This window comes from Papio anubis, chromosome 16 (assembly GCF_008728515.1).
Source record: "Papio anubis isolate 15944 chromosome 16, Panubis1.0, whole genome shotgun sequence".
Lineage (NCBI taxonomy): Eukaryota > Metazoa > Chordata > Mammalia > Primates > Cercopithecidae > Papio > Papio anubis.
In genome coordinates, this window is record NC_044991.1 from 26,398,986 (window position 1) to 26,422,250 (window position 23,265).

At 48.4% G+C, this 23,265-nt stretch overlaps 1 protein-coding gene across 2 annotated transcripts in view; it reads right to left on the bottom strand.

The window, feature by feature from the left end:
- Window positions 1-5,623: 5,623 nt before the first annotated feature.
- The window catches only part of UPB1 (beta-ureidopropionase 1), a 33,176-nt gene continuing 15,534 nt past the window's right edge, over window positions 5,624-23,265 (bottom strand). The window contains exons 4-10 of one of the 2 annotated variants that reach the window (XM_003905328.2): window positions 21,777-21,871; window positions 19,441-19,602; window positions 17,541-17,710; window positions 11,912-11,993; window positions 10,352-10,394; window positions 8,459-8,613; window positions 5,624-6,499 (exon numbers count right to left, since the gene is read on the bottom strand). In XM_003905328.2, the coding sequence (XP_003905377.1) occupies window positions 6,416-6,499; window positions 8,459-8,613; window positions 10,352-10,394; window positions 11,912-11,993; window positions 17,541-17,710; window positions 19,441-19,602; window positions 21,777-21,871 (791 nt within the window). In that variant the 3' untranslated portion in view covers window positions 5,624-6,415. The remainder of the gene's footprint in view (window positions 6,500-8,458; window positions 8,614-10,351; window positions 10,395-11,911; window positions 11,994-17,540; window positions 17,711-19,440; window positions 19,603-21,776; window positions 21,872-23,265) is intronic. The other variant, XM_009216926.4, reaches the window with a different exon arrangement.

Here is a 23,265-nt window from a genome sequence, read left to right on the forward strand (position 1 = left end):
GCTGTACCTGGATTAATGACTTGGGCTGAGTGGAAAGGTCAATATTTGAGAAAGTCACTTGGCTTTCTTAGGTAGACCTTGATGGTTTATAGGATTTGTTTAGCCTATTGAGTTGAAAACTCTGGGGTCAGCAGGGCGCGGTAGCTCACGTCTGTAATCCCAGCACTTAGGGAGGCCAAGGCGGATGGATCACAAGGTCAGGAGATTGAGACCATCCTGGCTAACACGGTGAAACCCCATCTCCACTAAAAATACAAAAACAAAATTAGCCGGGCATGGTGGCGGGCGCCTGTAGTCCCAGCTACTTGGGAGGCTGAGGCAGAATGGCATGAACCTGGGAGGTGGAGCTTGCAGTGAGCCGAAATTGTACCACTGCACTCCAGCCTGGGCAACACAGAGAGACTCCGTCTCAAAAACAAAAACAAACAAACAAACAAAACAAAACAAAAAAAAGAACAACAAAAAAAGAAAACCTTGCAGTCAGGACTGGGGTTAACATAGCAGGTTGGACTTATTCTGCTGTTTGAAATGCTGTTCATTAAATTAAATTCTGTAAGACACACTGAACTGATTTGCTGTATGCCTATTGGCCAGATTAATCAGTGACTGATAAAATGGCATACCCATAAGAAAACTGTCAGAAGCCAAGACAGTATAGAAATGAGGGGTGGATATTATTGGGAGATAATTCTCCACAGGTCTCTCACATTTCTGTATGTGTCTTGCCAGCTAAAACTATGAAGGCCTTTGTTCTGGACTATCTTTTCAAGGAAGCTAGTATGGCCTTGGAAGACAGACACAGGTGCTTTGCATCCATAGAGCAAAGGACAGGTGTTCTTGTGACCTTGGTGGAGATAATGCCTCCCATTATGCAAAGGGAAGGCATACCAACCATCCAATATAAAAGACACAAATTCTGTTAGCTCTCTTCCCTCCTCCTTTCCTCAATAAAACCCACTGCATGTGCAGGATTCACTTGGTCCTCTTTGTGTTGCCCTATGGGAACTACGCTTGGGAAATGGCTGTAAGAAAATGCTGATACTCTGGCTATTACTATTGCTGTAATAAACTGTCCTTTGTATCTGACCCAAGAGTGTCTTGTCTAGTTGGGTGCAGTGACTCACACCTGTAATCCCAGCACTTTGGGAGGCCAAGGCAGGTGAATCACCTGAGGACAGGAGTTTGAGACCAGCTTGGCCAACATGGTGAAACCCCATCTCTACTAAAAATACAAAAATTAACTGGGTGTGGTGGCAGGAGCCTGTAATCTCAGCTACTCAGGAGGCTGAAGCAGGAGAATCGTTTGAACCCGGGAGGCGGAGGTTGCAGTGAGCTGAGATTACACCACTGCACATCAGCCTGGGCAACAGAGCGAGGTTCCGTCTCTTTAAAAAAAAAAAAAGTATGTCTTCTGTGAGCATCTGTGAAACTGCAGTAGGCTAACTTAGCTTGCAAACAGAGTCAAATCTCTTGACTATTCAGTTTTTGATTTGAAGTTTGTGCTTTCTAATATTTCTTCATGACTCAGTCTTGGTAGGTTTTGTTTTTAGGAATTTGCCTATTCATTCATTTACTCATTCACTGATTTGTTTTTGAGACAGAATCTCACTCTGTTGCCCAAGCTGGAGTGCAGTGGTACAATCTTGGCTCACTGCAACCTCTGTTTCTCGGGTTCAAGTGATTCTCATGCCTCAGCCTCCCAAGTAGCTGGGAGTACAGGTGCATGCCACCACACCCAGTTAATTTTTGTATTTTTAGTAGAGACAGGGTTTCACCATGTTGGCCAGGTTAGTCTCAAACTCCTGACCTCAAGTGATCCACCCACCTCAGCCTCCCAAAGTGCTGGGATCACAGATGTGAGCCACCACGCCCCGCTGGAATTTGCCCATTTAATCTAGGGTATCCAGTTTGTTTCCATACAACTGTCTGTAGTACTTTATAATCCTTTCTACTTCTGTAGAATTGGTAGTAGTGTCCTGATTTTCATTTCTCATTTTAGTAATTTGAGTCTTTTTCTTACTCTAGCTAAAGGTTGTCAATTTTGTTGATCTTTCTGAAGAAGCAACTTTTGATTTTGTTGACTTTTTCTTGTTCTTTCTTTTTCTATTCTCTAGCTCTGTTCTTATTGGCTTCCTTCTGTTAGATCTTTCATTTGCTCTTTTTTTAGTGTCTTAATGTATAAATAATTTGTATAGTTCAGTTGCTGATTTTTTTTTTTTTTTTTTAAGAGACAGGATCTTGCTCTGCTGCTTAGGCCAAAGTACAGTGGTGCCATCATAGCTCACTTAGCTCACTGCAGCCTCAAACTCCTGGGCTCAAGCAATCCTCTCACCTCAGCCTCTGGAATAGCTGGGACTACAGGTGTGCACCACCATCCCTGGCTAATTTTTTAATTTTCTGTAGAGGGGCCAGGCGATTCTCCCACCTCAGCCTCCTAAAGTGCTGGAATTATGGGTGTGAGCCACCGTGCCCAGACTCTTCTTTTTAAATGTAAGCATTTATAGCTATAAGTTTCTTTCAGCACTGCTTTTGCTGCATCCCATAGGTTTTGGTGTGTTTTTGTTTTCATGTGTCTCAAGATATGTAACTTTCCTTATGATTTCTTTTTTGATCCATTGGTTGTTTAAAAGTGTGTTGTTGTTCAGGAGGGGTAGCTGACACCTGTAATATCACCACTTTGGGAGGTTGAGGCAGGCAGATCACTTGAGACCAGGAGTTCAAGACCAGCCTGGCCAACACGGCAAAATCCTGTCTCTACTAAAAATACAAAAATTAGCCAGGCACGGTGGCATGTACCTGTAGTCACAGCTACTCGAGAGGCTGAGGTACAAGAATCACTTGAACCTGGGAGGCGGAGATTGCAGTGAGCCACGATTGTGCCAGAGCAAGACTCTGTCTCAGAAAACAAAAAGTGTGTTCTTTTTTTTTTTTTTTTTTTTGAGATGGTGTCTCACTGTCGCCCAGGCTGGAGTGCAGTGGCGCGATCTGGGCTTACTGCAAGCTCCATCTCCCAGGTTCACGCTATTCTCCTGCCTCAGCCTAATGAGTAGCTGGGACTATGGGCGCCTACCACCACGCCCGGCTAATTTTTTGTATTTTTCTTAGAGACAGGGTTTCACCATATGGGCCAGGATGGTCTCGATCTCCTGACCTCGTGATCCACCCGCCTCGGCCTCCCAAAGTGCTGGGATTACAGGCGTGAGCCACCGCGCCCGGTCGTTGTTTAATTTTTAAAAATTTCCAGTATTTCCTTTGCTACTGATTTCTAGTTTTGTTCCATTGTGATGGGAAAATACACTTTTATGACTTTAATCTTTAAGTTCACTGAGTCTTTTTTGTGGCCTAAAATGTGGTCTGGTCTATATTTAATAATGCCTTAGCCCTTTTCTTTTTTTCTATTATTAATTTTGTTTTTAATTTTATAGAGACAAGGTCTCTGTTGCCCAGGCTGGTCTTGAACTCCTGAGCTCAAGCGATCCCTCTGCCTCAGCCTCTCAAAGTGCTAGGATTACAGATGTGAGCCACTGTGCACAACCTCCTTTTTTTCTTTTGGGCACACTGAAATTCAGCTACTCCACCCCAGATTCCAGCAATAAAGCTGTAGCCTGGCAGGAAGGTGGCCTGCCAGAACTGAGAATTTCTAGGGAGAAATTCTTGAGCCCAGCCACCTGTCATCTTACTGGTGAGAAAACTGAGGGGTCAGAAGGCATCATCCAAGATTACAGGGGCCCATGGGCCTACCGGCCATGTACACTGAATCATTGCAATTTATTGTCTGAGAGACTGCCCCATGACATCAGCAATGATCACAAGGAAACAAAAACCTCCACCACAGATTCATTCAAATGTTTACTGAGCATCTACATGTTCCAGGGATGCATTAAACCCTGAAATGACCCTGCCTGTGCAGGGCCTGCCTACTCTAAGATGGGCCTGACTGTTCTGTTTCCAGGCAATGAGAGTTGCGATAATCAAAGAGTTGTGGTGCATTTATTCATGCCTATTTCACAAATGCACCAATTTGTGACCTAAGCTAGCTTGTGTATTAGGTTGATTACACCCTCTTTCTAGAAACCAAAGACACTAAGTTTTATTATTATTATTATTTTTTTGAGACAGTCTCGCTCTGTTGCCAAGCTGGAGTGCAGTGGTGCGATCTCGGCTCGTAGCAACCTCCGCCTCCCAGGTTCAAGCGATTCTCCTGCCTCAGCCTCCCAAGTACCTGGGACTACAGACGTGCGCCACCACGCGCAGCTAATTTTTGTATTTTTAGTAGAGATGGGATTTCACCATGTTGGCCAGGATGGTCTCCATCTCTTGACCTTGTGATCTGCCTGCCTTGGCTGACACTAAGGTTTTGAAAGCTAAAGGACCAGGCAAAAAAAGCTCACCGTGTCTGTGGGACTGGAATTTTTTTTTTTTTTTTTTTTTTTTAAGGTACAAGGAAGCCATTAGGTAAAGTGAAAACCTGCAGCACAGAGAGTTCAAGGAAGTTACTGCAGAGCTGTGGCCAGGCAGCTCCATAAGGGTTTCTCATCCCTGGTGGCTGTCCAGGAGTACCCTAGCCCTGCCGTGGAGGTTTCCATATAATTCAGCTGCTGGGCCAGTGAAGGGATGAGACTGCCTTCTCTGATTTGGGAACAGTAAGTGGGGAATTACAGAATCTCGACCCCACCCCCCAACTCGATACTCTGGTCAACTGCTGTTTGAGACTTGGCAGATTGGGCTCTTGCTGTGTTGTGCAAGGACAGGGCTAAATAGGCACGGCACTGAAAACTGCCAAGGGGCTCCCTGGCCCATCTAATCTGTCTTTTACCACTGTCTTGACGTAAAACAGGAATATGGTCCCTTTCTTTTTTTTTTTGGAAACAGGCTTTTACTCTGTTGCCCAGGCTGGAGCGCAGTGGTGTGATCTCAGCTCACTGCAGCCTTTGCCTCCCAGATTCAAGCAATTCTCATACCTCAGCCTCCTGAGTAGCTGGGATTATAGGCACGCGCCACCATGCCTGGCTAATTTTTGTATTTTTAGTAGAGATGGGGTTTCACCATGTTGGCCAGGCTGGTCTTGAACTCCTGACCTCAAGTGATCCACCCGCCTTGGTCTCCCAGAGTGCTGGGATCACAGGCATTAGCCACCGCCCCTGGCCCAGTTCCATTTGACAGATGTGAAAACCAGGGTGTAGAGAGGTGAGTAATCTGATGTGTAAAACGGAGCTCAACCACATTAGCAGAACTAGCAGAATTAGTAGGTGATGGATAGAGATATAAAAGGATTTAGTGCAACAAATGACCTTCTATGATGATGGAATCTGGTCAGGCAAGTCTGATATCCACAGGACAAGCCATCAGAAAGGGCAAGCTGGAACTCTGGGCACAGGCTGATGGCTGGCCTCGCACATAAATTACTATTGCTGCACCATGCTGTGGACTACCAACTACCCTCTTTACCCTGACTCTATGGAAATAAGAGTCATTAATGCCTTTAAGTTCAATCAAACTAGAGAAGAATTCTAAAAAATCCAGAACCAATGCAGAAAACTCATCTTTAAGATTCTATTTGTTTAAAACCACTTCTGGCACCAAAATCTGTATCAGTCAGATTCAACTAGAGAAGCAGAACCAGTAGGGCATATATTGAGATTTATTGCAAGGAATTGACTTCAGTGATTGTAGAAGTGGCTAGTCATGTCTATACTCTGTAAGACAGGCTATCAGGAGGGGCAGGCTGTCAGGAACTCTCGCCAAGCGCTGGGCTGCTGTCCACAGGCAGAATTTCTTCCTCAGGGAAGCCCTTAGCTCTGCTCTTTAGGCCTTTTGACTGATCAGGTCAGGCTGACCCAGATTATCTGAGATAATCTCACTTACGTAGTCGACTGGGAATGGACTTTTGTCATATCTACAAAATACCTTCACAGCAATACCTAGATTAGTGTCTGACTGAATTACTCGGGACTGTAGTCTAGCTAAGCTGACACATCCAAAGACCATCCCACTCACCACAGCCTTGCTGTAGGCTCAGGGTCTCTGGATCAGCCTTCAACCTCTTCCCACTGGTGTACAGGATGGACAGCATCATCTGCCTAACCTCAAACCCACCTGCACAAGCAGTACCTGGGCATTTTTTTTTTTAGTTGAGGTAAAAGTCACATAACTGAAACATTCTAAAGTATACACAAATTCACTGGCATTTAGTACATTCACCTCTACCTAGTCCCCAAACATTTCCAATACCCCAGAAGTAAACCCCTTATCCATTAAGAAGTCACTCCCCAAGCCACCCTCCCCCTGCCTGGGGATTTTAAAGCCAAGCTGGACAATGTTATTGGGGATAACTTGGACGTGTTACGCCTGCCACGCTTGCTAATCCGCTGGGGCAGAGGTGTCTTCCTCACCCCAAGGCAGGCACTGAAGCCAGCTACTCTTTCACGATGGTGGGTCTGTAGTTGGGCTTGACAGCTTCAGCGAGCTCCTGTGCATACATCTCATATCTGCCCGTCATCTGAAAGCAAAACAGATATACTTTTGTACTTTAGAGGTTCTGGTTTTATAAATCCCCATCGCTTACACGCCACCACCTCTTGCCACTGGAGGGCAGTCATGGGACAGGAATGCATCAGGAAGGCTCGTTGACAGTGACCTCTTGGCACTGATTCTGGTACTGTGGCAAAGTTCACAGATGCCACGATGACTCATACAGCCCAGTCTTGGCTGCTGTGACCTCTTCGACCTGTCTATCCGGAAAGTGTGGTCTGCTGAGGCAGGAGGGAGAAGGGGAGTCCTGTGGTCCTGTTGCTCCCCAGAAGAGCAGCCTACAGCCCAGAGAGGACCTGCTCCAGGTCATCAGCCAGTTGTAGAAAAGGCTGGGATTTGAACCAGGGGCTCCTGGATGGGTCTGGAGTTCTGTCTACTCCATGTGGCATCTCATCATGGATACAGAGCCTAGTGGGGTTGGAAAGCCCACCCAGGGTGCTCACACCCAGCACGCACTCCCTCCCTCCCTCCCTCCTTTCCCAAGGTGGACTACTCCCATAAAGCCTTGACAGGAGCTCATGCCCATTACGAAAGTTGGGAAGGCTTCTAAGCTTCTAAGAAGTGTCTAATGAGAAAACACTTGGTTTACTGCTCCTGGGATACTTATTAAAAAGAGTTGGCCAGCATTCTTGACTCCGATTTCTGATTTGGGTGGAATCCTACATTCATCCTAGTTGCCCAGGAAGAGGAGAGAAAGGTCAGGAGACTCTCTCATGCCCAACACCTTGTGTGTCTGACAAGGATCCGAGACTGAGGAACCCATGCTCAGAAAACAGGATCAAGACCAAAAAAGCCCATGTCTGGGTGGATTAGAGGCCCTGGTGGTCTCTCAGTCACACCGGGGAAAGTCAGTTATAACAATGGACATTTATTTGCTATACGATTTGCTTATAAAAGGTGGCTGAGGCAGGGCACAGTGGCTTATATCTATAATCCTGGTATTTTGGGAGCCCGAGGTGGGAGGATTGCTTGAAGCCAGGAGTTCAAGACCAGCCTGGGCAACATAATGAGACTCAGTCTCTATAAAAAATTTAAAAATTAGCTGGATATGGTGGTGGTGCATGTCTATAGTCCCAGTTACTCGGGAGGCTGAGGTGGGAGGATGGCTTGAGCCCAGGAGGTCAAGGATGCCATGATCGATGGTTGTGCCATATGGTCCAGCCTAGATGACAGAGCCAAGACCTTGTCTCCATGCCCTCTATTCCACCAAAAAAAAAGGAAAGGGGGTGTTGAGTTGGTGGAAATACTTTCGGACACTAATACAGCAAACTCTGAAGCTGTGAGCCCTTCTAGGGTGGAGTCCCATCCCAGGAGGGCAGACGCCTCCATTCCTCTGACTCCTGACATCACAGGGCATTAGGTGTCAAAGCCAGCATGTGACCTTCGAGTTAACCCCCTTATTTTACAACTGGGAGTACTAAGGCTTGGGAGCAGAAGGGGCTTAATTAAGGTGACCAAGGAAGGAAGGTTGTGGCAGAGCCACTAGATTCCATTTCTCTGCATGACCCATTTCCTGCTATCGTCAAGGCCTAGACTACAGGGACTAGCCACAAGCAGAACCAGACATGCACATTTATCTTGTGATAAGTGCAAATGCCTGGAAAGGAAAAAGGATTAGAGGAGCCAATCCATTCTATTCTCTGGACAAATGAAATTGAGATTAATTTGTCTGAAGGCACCCAGAATCTAAATCAGATGAGAGGAGAATTTATCGCAGCCTGCTGCCTGTACATTGTTTGACCCAACTGTTCCTCCCAGGAGCCAACAAAGAGGCAGAGATTCCACCCTCAGCTCATACAGAGACCTCGGGTGGGAGCTGGTACCTCATGCTGCCATGGGCAAGCCCACAACAGCAGTTCCCAGCCCTGAGAGCAGGATGAGGGCCAAAGCAGAGGGGCAGGCAACAACAGGGGTCCTGGGGACCTACCTTGAAGTTCCAGACATCATTCACCTGCTGGCAGAGGTTTAGGTTGAGCTTAGCAACCAGTAGTCCATCCTGGCTACGGGACAGCCCAGGAGTCCGGCTGCCATCAGGGGCTGCCACATAGCTTGAGCCATAAAAGTAGCCAAAGTCCTGGTGAGCTTCAAAGGAGGAAAGAAACATATCTGTGAGCTTGTGTAGATGCACTGTGGGCTCTGCAGAGGGTCAGGCACTTTCAGGCAGGCCCAGGACACGGGGTCCATACCATTACAGGCGTGAGCCACTGCGTCTGGCTTTTTTTGGGGGGTGGAGGCCGGCGGGGGGGAACAGAGTCTCACTCTGTCACCCAGGCTGCAGTGCAGTGGCGCGATCTCGGCTCACTGCAACCTCTGCCTCCTTGTTCAAGCTATTCTCGTGCCCCAGCCTCCTGAGTAGCTGGAATTACAGGCGCGTGCCAGCCTGCCCCGCTAAGGGGCAAAATGCTGAGGCCCAAAAGGCCTGTGTCTCATCTCAGGCCTGAAGGCCCAGCAGATTGCTGCAAATGGCCCCCTTATGCTGCTCCCCTTTGCCCCTGGGGAAATGTCTAAATGTCACCCTTCTGAGAGGTGTTGCTCCCACCCACAGCCTAAGGAAATCAGAAGGTCACACTCTGGGGGCTTCCTATGAGGGCCCCCACAGTGAGCTGGAGGCTCTGCCTTCATCTGCCTTGCCACCTGCATCACCCTCACCCTCCCTCCAGGCCTTGGTCCCTTCACCAGTCAGGGAGGACTAGCAGCCACCCCACACATGTGTAAGGAACAGGTGGGGCTGGGCAGGGCCTAGCATGGTCCAGATGCAGCAGGCACCCAGTGGATGCTCATTCCCCTGCTCTTTCTGCATCTCTATTTGCAGTAACTAGGATCAGGAACTCCAGAAGCCGGGGGCCTGAAGCAGGGGCATCTGCGACCCTTTCAGGAAGTGTTTTCCTGGAAAACAGATCCGCTCAGAACCTTCTGGTTTTTCTTTTTTCTTTTTTTCTTTTTTGAGACGGAGTTTCGCTCCTGTTGCCCAGGTTAGAGTGTGATGGCGCGATCTCGGCTCACCGCAATCTCCACTTTCCAGGTTCAAGCGATTCTCCTGCCTCAGCCTCCCAAGTAGCTGGGATTATAGGCGGGGGCCACCATACCCAGCTAATTTTTTTTTTTTTTTAGTAGAGACTGGGTTTCTCCATGTTGGCCAAGCTGATCTTGAATTCCCAACCTCAGGTGATCCACCCGCCTTGGCCTCCCAAAGTACTGGGATTACAGGCATGAGCCACCGTGCCCGGCCCCCTTCCAGCTTTCTAGAGGACACTCTGAGCTAGTTCAGATACCTCCTTGGTGAGGGAGGCAGTCCCTACCTCCCTCATTCTTGGCCAGAGACATGGGAAAGGAGTCTTTAGGGTTCTTAGCAGAGGTGAGGTGGTATGTGCCCTTGGATCAAAACAAGCCATAGACTCTAGAAACCCAGGGGCATCCATGCCAATGCCCTGTGGCATCTGTACAGCTGGTTTGGGCAAGGGGAGGGGGGACAAGGACAAAGAAAAGTGGAGAGGGAGATCCACAGGCTGAATGAGAGCCCCTCTCCCTTTCAGAGAGCTCACAAAGGATCCCCCACATTCTCTCAGTTCATCTTCACACCAGTCCCGGGAATGGATGGAGTCCAACCCACTTCTCAAGCCCAGGACTGCCTATCCACACCCCAATCACAGCCTGATTCCCACACTGCAGGCAATAAAGCAGAGAGGAGTTGGCACCTCCTCCTAGGTGCCAGGCACACAGACATGATCTATGTGGCAGATCCTGACCGGAGGAAGCAGACAGAGAAGGGGAGAAGAAGGCCCACTCCTCAACTGCAGCCACCATGGTTCATGAGACATACCTTTCTTTCCATCTCCTGAGGTAAACTCGTTCGGGAAGTGCTCCTGTGAAATAAGACCAAGGTAAGAGGAACCTATAGGTGGCACTACCACTACACTCATTCCAGCTCACTCAGTCAGAAGAGCAGGGCAATCAGGCCAAGAGGTGAGTCAGCCGGGAAACAGTTAAGGTGAGCTGGAATGGTCTGTACTCACGGGGCAATTAAGCGCTTATTAAACACCCCTGCTGAGCAGCCAGCCCTGGGCCAGCGGGGAATTTGACAAGCAGAGTAAAAACCTGGATGGTGCCTTTGGGGAGTTTATAATCTGAGACAAGAGAAAGACACTGGGCACAAACTGGTCCTCAGGGCTGTGGGCACCTGAGGCTGGCCTGAAGTAATTAAAAACCCCAGGCCAGGGTCTGTGAAGGCAGTGGGCGGGTACACACACTGCTTTCAGTATTTTCCCCAAAGCCTAATGGAAACTGTACATCAACCTGTGATGGGGTTACACAGGCTAACTAAAACATCAGGTTTATTTTATTTTCATTTATTTTATTATTTATTTTAGAGACGGAGTTTCATTTTTGTTGCTCAGGCTGGAGTGCAATGACATGACCTTGGCTCACTGCAACCTCCATCTTCCCGGTTCAATCAGTTCTCCTGCCTCATCCTCCCTAGTAGCTGGGATTACAGGCGCCTACCACCACATCTGGCTAATTTTTTGTATTTTCAGTAGAAACAGGGTTTCTCTATGTTGGCCAGGCTGGTCTCGAACTCCTGACCTGAGGTGATCCACCTGTCTCGGTCTCCCAAAGTGCTGGGATTACAGGCGTGAGCCATTGCATCTGGCTTTTTGGGGAGGGTTGGGGGGAACAGAGTCTCACTCTGTCACCCGGGCTGCAGTGCAGTAGTGCGATCTCGGCTCACTGCAACCTCTGCCTCCTTGTTCAAGCTATTCTCATGCCCCAGCCTCCTGAGTAGCTGGAATTACAGGTACGTGCCAGCCTGCCCTGCTAATTTTTATATTTTTAGTAGAGACAGGATTTTGCCACATTGGCCAGGTTGGTCTCAAACTTCTGACCTCAGGTGATCTGCCAGCCTCAGCTTCCCAAAGTGCTGGGATTACAGGCATGAGCCACCACACCCAGCCAAAACATCAGGTTTCTTTATGCCACTAAAGTCAGATCGACTTAGTGTGGAAACCTTGGTTATCTCAGACTGAAAAGATCCTCTGATTAGAGTTTGATATCTGATTAATAAGGATGAGGAAGAGATATAATAAGTGCATTCTGTTTGGCAGTCAAAACTGTTTAGTGTATGGGGTCAAGGGGGAAAATACACTGGACATTTGGACGTGACAGGGTGAGAACTGCCATGTCAAAGATCTTTTCAAAATGGCTTCAGCCAAATACAAAAACAGAAAAAACAAGAGGACAGAGAGATCTTGAAAAAGTAACAGACCAAGCCAGTTTTACCCCTTTCCGGACCCTAGGATTTGTGGATGTGTGCAGAGGGAACGTGGTGTCCCCACCAGGGCCACCAGGGGGCGGCTCCTCCCCCCAGCCAGACCTCGGGACTTACGGTGCCCACGCGATTGATGGCGCAGGTGAAGCAGTGATTGGCAATGGCTGCGTTTCTGGCCTCGATGGGCCACAGGGACTCGCTGTAAGAGAAGACCAAGAGGAACCAGGTTGCCGACTTTCCAGCCAGACTCAGTGGATGCTCAGCCCTGAGCTTGGCCTGGCTGCAGGCTTTCCTGGGCTGGTGGTGGGGACAGCCAGGAGACTCACTGGTCACAGCCCAAACCTGCAAGCAGGCCAGCCTGTCCTCAGCACCTTGCCCTGGCCTGAACAGCCTCTGGGAAGAGCCTGCTGCAGGCATAAGACACGTGGCTGCGCTCTGTCAGACGAATTGGCAGCCCTGGATCAAATCCTCATCCTGAGCCTCAGTTTCCTTTTCTGAAATGTCCTCAAAGGAAGACTATGAAGACTGAATGACCCATGCAGGTGAAGATCCAAGTGGTAGGAGTTCCATAACCACCACTTCCCGCCTCCATCCCTTCTCCTGGAACCCACCTGCTGGGCTGGGCAGAACCTCTCCTGGTGAATGCCAGAAGGGAGCCAGGGGCCTGGCGGGCTTGTCAGGGCCGGTGAGGGCTGAGCGCAGGCTCTATCTACCCTACCGTGCTGCCTTACAAGGCAATCTCCAAAGTGGGAGATTTCAGGGCCAGTAAACAAGAAAGGAACTTAGGTAATAGCATAAGGGGTCAGATTCAGCAGCAGGGTCACCTCCTCCAAGCTGGAACATTTCCCAGTGACTTCCCAGTTCCCTCTTCTGAACCCTGAGTCTCTAAGTAAAGGCTTCCTAGTTCTCCTACTGGCCAGGGAGGGAGTGGCCCAGGAGGGAGGCACCCCACAGGCTTGGATGAGCTGTGGGCCTTCTTCACTCCAGCACCTGCAAAGGGAGAGTGCAATGGGAGACATGGCCCCAACCAGAGATCCTGTCCTTCTCTGGCCCGCCAACTAAGATGTGACACGGAATCCAGTGGGCCTTCTTGTCACCAATTATCTTTTGTCTGAGTAACACCTTTAAGACTCTGGATTGAGGCTGGGCACTGTACATGAGGCATGACTGTAATCCCAGCACTTTGGGGGGCCAAGGTGGGTGGATCATGAGGTCAGGAGATGGAGACCATCCTGGCTAACACAGTGATACCCCGTCTGTAGTAAAAATACAAAAAAATTAGCTGGGTGTGGTGGCGGGCACCTATAGTCCCAGCTACTCGGGGGGCTGAGGAAGGATCATGGCGTGAACCCGGGAGGCGGAGCTTGCAGTGAGCGGAGATCGTGCCACTGCACTCCAGCCTGGGCGACAGAGCAAGACTCCGTCTCAGAAAAAAAAAAGACTCTGGATTGACAGGAGTAATGCCCACTTAGAAACACTGTGTGACTGGGAGCAAAATGCCCTGGAATCTTCCTTCCTGACAGCATGCACCTGGTTTAAACCAGGGAGGAGGTGGAGGGGGTGGGTGCTTGTCACAAGCCTAATTCTCAGGAGGATTCACAAGTCTGAAAAAATGAAAAATCACAGGCTTGATTGAGGGGACTCATTTTGCTGCTTTTTCCCCCCAGCTGCCAAGCCAAGCTGACAAAACTTTTCAGAAATGATTTTTACAGAAACACACCAGTAAATGACATTTTCAGGAATTAAATAGACACTTGCAGGGCAATTGCCATAAACATCTTAGTTGCAAATTCTCCAGGGAGGTGTTCTGTGTAGGACCCAAACCCACAGCTGGCAATAAAATTTATGCTCTCAAAGCCACCAGGGGAAAGGAAGCTGGGATGAGTGAGAGCCCAGTGTGTGTAGGAATCATGAAGTCTGATGGGGGAGTGGGGACGTTTGCCATATTTCCAGTGCAGTACACACAAATCCCTAAAAATAATCGCAGTGGGAAGGTAAGATGCAGCTAGAGGATAGGATGGTGACTTGCCAGTGAATGTACACAGGTAGTAGAAATCTCTGGTCACCCAAGCTGTAAGGGACACATCCTTGGATTATGAGGATAACCTAATCAAAAGCACTCAGACACTACTGTGTACTTAGAACTGTGGGACTCAAAAATGAATGAGGACACCCTGCTGACCCACGTGTGTGCATGCACATGTGTATGTCTGTCTCTGATACAGGTGGCAGAAGGTGCCAGAAAAGGGGATGGATGGTTCTGGATGCTGTGATCCAATGTTGGTGGCGATTTGCCCAGCATTGTGTTGAAAAACACTATCAATTCCATCATTCATCATTTTAAGAAAGCCACCCAGGATCCTACCATCCTAATAAACCACCTGTTGCCTTTTATCCACACTCTATGACTATCCTTGTCCATAGGCAAACTTTTTTTTTCTTTTTTCTTTTTTTTCCAAGAGTTCTGACCACAGCCTGAACATGTCTTTTTCTTGCTCACAGGCTTTCGTCACTTTGCATTACCTTCATTATGACTCTTTTTACTGGCTGTACAATAACCTGTGGAAGAGGTGGGCTGCAATGTACTTAGCCCAGACACTTCTCCTGCTGTCAGCTTTTCCGTTATTGTAAAGTAAGCTGTTGTGAGCACCTTCACATACATTGCCTTTCCCTCCTATTTTTTTTTTTTTTTTCCGTCTTGCTCTGTCGCCCACGCTGGAGTGCAGTGGTACAATCTCAGCGCACTGCAACCTCCACCTCCTAGGTTCAAGCGATTCTCCTACCTCAGCCTCCCAAGTAGTTGGGACTACAGGCACCGGCCACCATGCCCGGCAAATTTTTGTATTTTTAGTAGAGATGAGGTTTCATCATGTTGGCCAGGCTGGTCTCAAACTCCTGCCCTCAAGTGATCTGCCAGCCTTGGCCTCCCAAAGGGTTGGGCTTACAGATGTGAGCCACTGTGCCTGGCCTTCCCTCCTCTTTTAGACTGTTTCTTCAGGCTACAATTCTAGGAATATCATTATCAGGCCAAAGGGCATGAGCATTTTAGGAGCTCAGGAAATATACTGCTTTTCAAAAGACCTGTTAGTTTTTACTGCCAGCCTCACCACAGCCTGGAAAGCCAAGGGTTAGATGATTCTTGGCTGAGGAAAGAAAAATCAATCATTTTTAATAAGCCTAATAGGCTGCTGAGGACATAGCAATTATATGCATATTGCACTGGGGTGCTTCTGTTTGCCTAACTGGAGCTAATAAAAGCCCGAGATAGCAGGGTTAGGGAGGGAGGGCCTCTGCACACAAGGCGAGGAGCCATCTGAGTCCATGGCCACAACTTTGCCTACCCTGGCCCAGAAGCCAGATGCCCTAGTGCTTTGGGTTCCTCTAGGGACCCCAGTGGGGAGATGGAGCTTGCCAAGTGTCTTACCCATAGCCAGCAGAGGAGGCTGCCCTAGGGGGTGGCCCCACAGTTCTGCCCAGGCCTGGTAGCTGGATGACCAGTAATAACTCTACTGACGACCGCCAATGAATGCTGTCACTGGTGATCTGGCCACCATGAGACTCCAGTATGTTCTCTGAGGGGAGATGGAGGCCTGATTTTCCCCTTCTACCCAACAGTAACCCACCTGGACATGGACCAGATCTCCAGGTACATGGGCAGGGTGGTAGATCTAAGGTAACAGATGAGGGGTTACATTCTGGCTCCAGAAGGAACCTGCTGTGCAAATAAATGTTGAATGCGGAGGGGATGTTACTCTTGAGAAAGGGGCACTATATGAAAAGAAAAGGTAAATGTCACACCCTGACGTTTAGAAGAAATTCAACTGAAATTAGGCTGGGGGCAGTGGCTCATGCCCGTAACCCCAGCACTTTGGGAGACCAAATCATGAGGTCAGGAGATTGAGACCATCCTGGCTAACACAGTGAAACCCCATCTCTACTAAAAATACAAAAAAATTAGCCAGACGTGGTGGCGGGCGCCCGTAGTCCCAGCTACTCAGGAGGTTGAGGCAGGAGAATGGCATGAACCCGGAGCTTGTAGTGAGCCAAGATTGCACCAGTGCACCCCAGCCTGGGCGACAGAGCGAGACTCTGTCTCAAAGAAAAAAAGAAAAAGAAGAAATTCAACTGAAATTTAGTCAAGAATGAAGACAAGAGAGATAGGTGCAGGCCGACAGAGACTCAAAGCTGCCCATCCATGGCAGGACAGGGCACACCCCTGTCCTGCCAAGGACACCGGCAGCCAAGACCACAGAAAGTGAAAGCCAGCACCTCCTGCTGCAGGAATCCTGCTTGGAAGGAAGTGAGTTGGGGAGAAAAGTATTTGCACATAAATTCCTAGAGTTCTGTTACTTGTAGTGATGCAAAACTGGAAACCACCCAAATGCTCAGCCTTTGTGGAAGAGAGAGGCAGCAGCAGCACAGTCATGCAGTCAGATCAGCTCACGGGATGCCCCTCCTAAATGAGGGGCCCCAGGGGTGGGGTACTGCCCAGCTCTCCAGCTTCCAGGGCCACCCTCCCCTCATCCCCCAACCCTGCCTTGACCAGGGCAGTTCTATCTGTTTAGGGGTGAGGCTAACACCAAAACACTTGTTATGTATTACAAAAATTAAATCCTTCTCTGGTTAAAGACAAATTTCCTTGACTGATCTCCAGCTCCCTCATTTGTGGCTTCTCTTGTCCAGATGTCTGCCCTACCTGTGCAGGATGCTGCAGATGTGAGGACTAGGAATCCACAGTCCCCCAACCAGGAGCCAATGCTGGCTAGGCACCTACTATGCTCCAAGGACTTAGATGTGGGTTTTGTTTTATATATATATATATATATTTTTTTTTTTTTTTGAGACGGAGTCTGGCTCTGTCGCCAGGCTGGAGTGCAGTGGCCGGATCTCAGCTCACTGCAAGCTCCGCCTCCCGGGTTCACGCCATTCTCCTGCCTCAGCCTCCGGAGTAGCTGGGACTACAGGCGCCCGCCACCTTGCCCGGCTAGTTTTTTGTATTTTTTTTTTAGTAGAGACGGGGTTTCACCGTGTTAGCCAGGGTGGTCTCCATCTCCTGACCACGTGATCCGCCCGTCTCGGCCTCCCAAAGTGCTGGGATTACAGGCTTCAGCCACCACGCCCGGCCGTTTTTTATATTTTTTTGAGACGGAGTCTCGCTCTGTCACCAGGCTGGAGTGCGGTGGTGCCATCTTGGCTCACTGCAACCTCTGCCTCCGAAGTACAAGTGATTCTCCTGCCTCAGCCTCCCGAGTAGCTGGGACTACAGGCGCATACCACCATGCCCGGCTAATTTTTGTATTTTTAGTAGAGACAGGGTTTCACCACGTTGGCTAGGCTGGTCTCAAACTCCTGACCTCAAGTGATCCACCTGCCTCGGCCCCCAAAAGTGCTAGGATTATAGGTGTGAGCCACTGAGCCCAGCCCAATGTGGGGCTTTCTGAAGCCCCCTGGTGACTATAGGGAAAGGGGGGAATTATTTTCATCTCACTGTTCGGAATCACAGCAGAGGTTGGTGTTTTACTGTAGATTAACTCTTGCTGCGGGTGGGGGATTGCTCATTGCCATCTTGAGCATTCTTTTCACTGAAAAGCTGGTCATATGTACAACATACAGTCCTGGGGGCTCAGCTCTGTTAACATCCTGGTGGCTGCGCCTGCCTGCTGCCACCTTGGAGCTCCACAGACCAGCCTTGGGCTTCAGCTGGCTGGGCCCCAGGAAGCCCCCCAGACCCCACCAACTGAGTGACCTTAATGCTCCAATGGTGGCCGAGGGGTTGAAGATGATCTCAGCCCCGTTGATGCTGTACATAAGCCAGTTGAGGGGGTGGTGCCGCCCGTAGCAAATGTTCACCGCAATCCTTCCAAACTGCGTCTGGAACACAGGGTGGCCCAGGTTTCCCTCCATGTAGTAAGTTGACTGAAAAGCAAAGGGCCATACGCTGATGCCTCTGACCTTTAAGATTTCCCTTTTCTTAGACTCGGCAGAAAAACTGAAATATCACCAATGGTCCAGAGGTGATTACACTCCTGAGTGTGACTCTAAGTTCCAGAATTTCAATAGGATAAAAACAAAACACACACACAAAAAAAACCCCTGACACCAAATAAGCCAGCCCCGGGGGGAAATCACAGTGGCTTAAGCATTTGCTCAGTCTCCTTTCTGACATGTCAAAAAATCCCCACAACGACGTTCCACACTATTTCAAACTCTGGTAAGGTTTCAATCACGGTCCAACTCAAGGCTCAGGTTTGGTTGGTGTTAACACGAGTTGGTCAATGCCCTCAGCAACCATATGTCATCATATAGAACAGTGGAGCCCCGGGGACCTGGAGCACATCCAAACTACTCTCTGCCTGGTCAGAGGAGAAAGCTGTTTCCTGAGGGGGCATAGCTCACCCAAATGATTAAGGCCAAAGCTTCTAGTAGAACCACACCCTGAAAGCACACCTTCTCCATTCTGCCTAGGGTTAAGGAGGTCCCTGTGGGGCAGGTGGACCAGACCCCATCCTCCCATCCCTGCCTCTCTGTCTGTTCCTAAGGGTACCAGGGCAGGGACACTGTCCTGGACAGCACTGAGGGAAGCTAGAGGGCAAATCAGGGTCCCAAACAGATCTGCTCTGGGAGCCTTCCACCTCCTCCTGATCCTGGCCATCAAAACTGGCCAGGGTCAGGCAGCAACCAGGATGTGTGTACGTGGTGAACACTGGAGCAGATCCTGCTGTGCTGAGACAAGCCCTGTGCTATCTGCAGGGAGCTAAAGATTAATCCCAGGGCAAACAGGTGAGGGGCGCGTCTTTCCACCCCACCTCCAGCTGTTACTGAGAAACGCTGGGTTCTTCTTTCTCCCTGGGAAACCTCCTCTAGCTCTGCAGGCCATTTCTTGTCTGCCTGACCAGCCTGAGAATGGCCAGGATCGCCACAATCATGGAGTGAGAACTGGGGACATCACATCCTGAACAACTGTATAATGGCAAATCAAGTTCAGATTTAGTATCTTAGGCATTAGGCAGAGCTCTTTTCCCTCCTTCAAACGTCCACCTGCTCCCATCTTACCCACCCAGGGGTTGGCATTAACCAACAAAAATGGCCCCCCCAACTTGTGCCCTGATCATGGGCACATGAAACTTCACATAACGCACACTACACAGACGTGCATGTTTGCCCACTGTCACCTGACACACAAACATGGGCCACCTCAGACCCCTCCATGAGTCACAGACAAGGAATGCCACGCTCCAAACCAAACAAGGACAGGGCTGTGGCGTCCTAGGCTCTGAGCCTGAAGGGGGCCATGGGAATCATTTCATGTTTGTGCAATATTTATTTTTGGTTTTAATTTATATACCACTTACTTCAAAGAATTCAGGAGGCCAAATCAGGCTGTATTAAAAAAACATATGCCCCATTGTGCTAAAGGTGGTTGGGACTCCTCTGAGAGTCCCGCCTGAATCCGGTCTGCCTGTGTGATATACAGCAATGTCAGGTAACCCTCTGAACACCGCAGCCACACACTGTGCTCCAGTGGAGTGTGCGTGACATGGAGTATGATCCTGCACAGAACTTCCCCACGGAAAGTCCCACAGAGATCTACAACACACAGAGAGGCAAGTGAGCAGGGCTGGTTATCCATCTTATGGGTGGCTCACCTCATTGAAATCACCCACTCTGGGGATGTGGTTTTTCCTGGTCTTTCCCAGGACTGCTCCGGAATTGGAGATCACCACGGCTGTATTCCACAAAACGTCCCCATGCTCGCTGTCTCGTTCCAGGATGGGAGACACCACCACCATGTCATGGTTCTTCGCCAGCTGGAAAAATGATAAATATAGCAGAGTCCCACTTTCAAACCAATTGTTGTAGTTTTTTATTGAAGAAGAATTTAATGATCCTACTAAATCATTAGGCTTGGGTCAGAGCAATCACTTGCATTTGTTGTTTGGAACACTAAATACCCTGATGTCCATGCTTTGCTAAATAAGAATCACATTGTCCTGTGCACAGTTGGTGGTATAGTAAAATGGTGCAGCTGCTCTGGAAAACCATATGGGAGTTCCTCAAAAAATTAAACAAGAATTACCATTTGATCTGGCAATCCTAATCCTGGGTATATATCCAAAAGGATTGAAAGCAGGGTCTCAAAGAGATTTGCAAACGCATATTCATTGCAGCATTATTCACAATAGCAAAGAGGTGGGAGCAACCCAAGTGCCCATCAATGGGTGAATGGATAAACGAAACGTGGCACATCCATACAATGGAGTATCATCCAGCCTTAGATGCCATGGTTCTATGTTACAAATGGATGAACCTTGATGATATTATGCTAAATGAAACAAGCCAGTCCCCAAAAGACAAATACTGTATGATTCCACTTGTGTAAGGTATTTAGAGTAGTCAAAGTCACAGAAATGGAAAGTACAATATTAATAGAATGGTGGTTGCCAGGGACTGGGGGAACGGGGAGCTACTGTTTAATGGGATAGAGTCAGATTTGCAAGATGCGAAAGTTCTGGAGATCTGCACAACGTGCATATACTTTACACTACTGAACTGTACACTTAAAAATGGTTAAAATGGTACTATATATACATATATATCACCACTTTAAAAAAGAGTAAAAAGAATAATCAAACTTCTTATCTATACCAAAAAACAAATTTCTTTGGCATCAAATTCCTTTTGTCTCAAGTAAGAACCTCAATCCCTGGTGACCACAGGATGAGCAGCCCAGCGGGTCATTTGTCCTCTACTCTAATTAGCCACCATGATCTCTGGCCTTAACAGGACAGGGGAGAGGCATGCTCCGAAGGCAACACTAGGAGCCACGCTAAGGGCAGCCTCAAGTCCCTGTGGAAGCAGAGTGTCTCTGGCACCAGCTCTCTTTCATCCTCTTCCTCCAGTCCTGGCTCGGGCTTATCATCTGCAAAAGTCCCCTAACCAGTCTCCTTCCTCTTTTTTCCACAGCAAGAAATCAACAACCTGGTGAATGAGAGATTTTTTTTCCTCTACAGCCTCAGAACACCAATGTTGGGAATCACAACTGAGTATTGATAAAGTCACCATGATTATAGTTCTGCCCCCAAAGCCCCTAAGTATATGTATAAAACCTGAAAGAGAATACAAAGAAATGAAAAGAGTTCTTTCGTTAGAGGTGAAAATAAGGATAAATGACCATTCGTCACCTCATGGGTTTTCTGGTAACAGTTTTATTAAGATATAATTCACACAGCATAAGATTCACTTTAAGATTGGTCAAGTACAGCAGTGAGAGGTGGGAAAGAGCAGAACAAGGAGTCACTCTTTTGAAGTGTGCAATTCAGTAGTATTCAAGATATTCACAGAGTTGTGCAGCCTTCACCACTATCTAATTTTAGAAGATTTTCATCACCCCTAAATGGAAATTTTTTACCCATTAGCAGTCACTCCCTTCCTCCCTCACCCCCAGCCTCTAGCCACCACTAATCTGCTTTCTGTCTCTATGGATTGGCCTATTCTGGACAGTTTATATAAATGGGATCATACAACATATATCATGAGGTTTTAATGAAGACAAATCAAAACCAATTTGTACGCTGATGAGACACAGGCCATGCATCGAAGCTTCTGTGACTCAAGCAAACTGCAGTGCAGTATGCAGAGCTCTGGATGAGGAACTGGCTTCTCTGGTCCCTGAATGCCAGCTCTGCCACTTGCCAGCTGCAGGACTTGCTACAAAAGTCACCTCCGACCACCCTCCCTGGGCTGCAGCTCCCTTGCCTGAAAAAGCTACTAATGGCCCTTCTGGAGCCTTACACTCTCTAATTTTAAGAGTACGGTAAAAAAAAAAAAAAGTGGCAAATAGTCTTATCTAATCTCATCTAGCAAAACAAGCACCAAACAGGTGCATTTTCCATGGTGAAAGGCCAAACCCAGCAGCTGTGGTCATGCTCTGTGACTTGCACATATTTGGCAGCTGCTGCCAGAGGCGCAGTTAATGTCCTACCTTCTGACAGAATCTGGTGGTGGGCCCGTCCTCTGCTGACTCAGCAAATTCTGTCCAAGGCAGCTTCTCTCTCGTACAGAAGGCAAAGGGCATAGCTATAAACAGGAGAAAGGGCAGAACTGTATCCAACATGCACAGCCTCTGAGGGGGGCTCCTCAGCCCAGCAGCAGGTGGTCACTGCACGAGAATATAGTCTCAGGAGTGCCACGGCCTGGCTTCTGGGTCCCGTTCCTGGCTGTGGGCACTAGGCAGCCCTTACCTCTGGGCTTCATGGCAAAACAAGGGGCTGGGCCAAATGTCTTTCCCAAAGTCTTTTTTTTTTTTTTTTTAGACGGAGTCTTGCTCTGTTGCCCAGGCTGGAGTGCAGTGGCATGACCTCGGCTCACTGCAAGCCCCGTCTCCCAGGTTCACGCCATTCTCCTGCCTCAGCCTCCCTAGTAGCTGGGACTACAGGCGCCCGCCACCACACCCGGCTAATTTTTTTGTATTTTTAGTAGAGACGGGGTTTCACCATGTTCGCCAGGATGGTCTCATTCTCCTGACCTCGTGATCCGCTCGCCTTGGCCTCCCAAAGTGCTGGGATTACAGGCGTGAGCCACCGCGCCCGGCCTCCCAAAGTCTTAAAAACAATTGCAGCAGGGACTTGAACAGATATTTGCACACTCATGTTTATAGGAACATTATTCACAATAGCCAAAAGATGGAAACAACCCAAGTGTCTTATCAGCAGATGAATTGATTGGTAAAATGTGGTGTATATACACACAATGGAGTATTATTCAGCCCTCTTAAAAAGGGAAGACATTCTGATACATGCTTACATGGATGAACCTTTAAGAATATGCTAAGATACAAAACAAATATTGTAGGAGTCTACTCATAGGAGGTATTTAGAGTAGTCAAATTCTTTTTTTTTTTTTTTTTTTGAGACAGAGTTTTCGCTCTTGTTGCCCAGGCCAGAGTACAATGGCATGATCTTGGCTCACCACAACCTCCCCCTCCCAGGTTCAAGCGATTCTCCTGCCTCAGCCTTCCCAAGTAGCTGGGATTACAGGCATGCGCCACCATGCCCAGCTAATTTTGTATTTTTAGTAGAGACGGGGTTTCTCCACGTTGGTCAGGCTGGTCTTGAACTCCCAACCTCAGGTGATCCGCCCACCTCGGCCTTCCAAAGTGCTGGGATTACAGGCGTGAGCCACCATGCCCGGCCTAGAGTAGTCAAATTCTTAATGACAGAAAGTAGAATAGCTGTCAGAGGTCAGAAGAGGGGATAATAGGGAGTTACTGTTTAATGGGTAGAGGTGTCCAATTGTGAATGATGAGAAAAGTTCTGGAGATCACAGTGATGATGGTTGCACAACAACATGAATGTATTTAATGCCACAGACTGTACACTTAAAAATGGTTAAAATGGTAAATATTGTTATGTATATCTATATGCCACACACACAAAAAGTTTTAAATTGCCAAAGTTCCCAACTAGCAGATC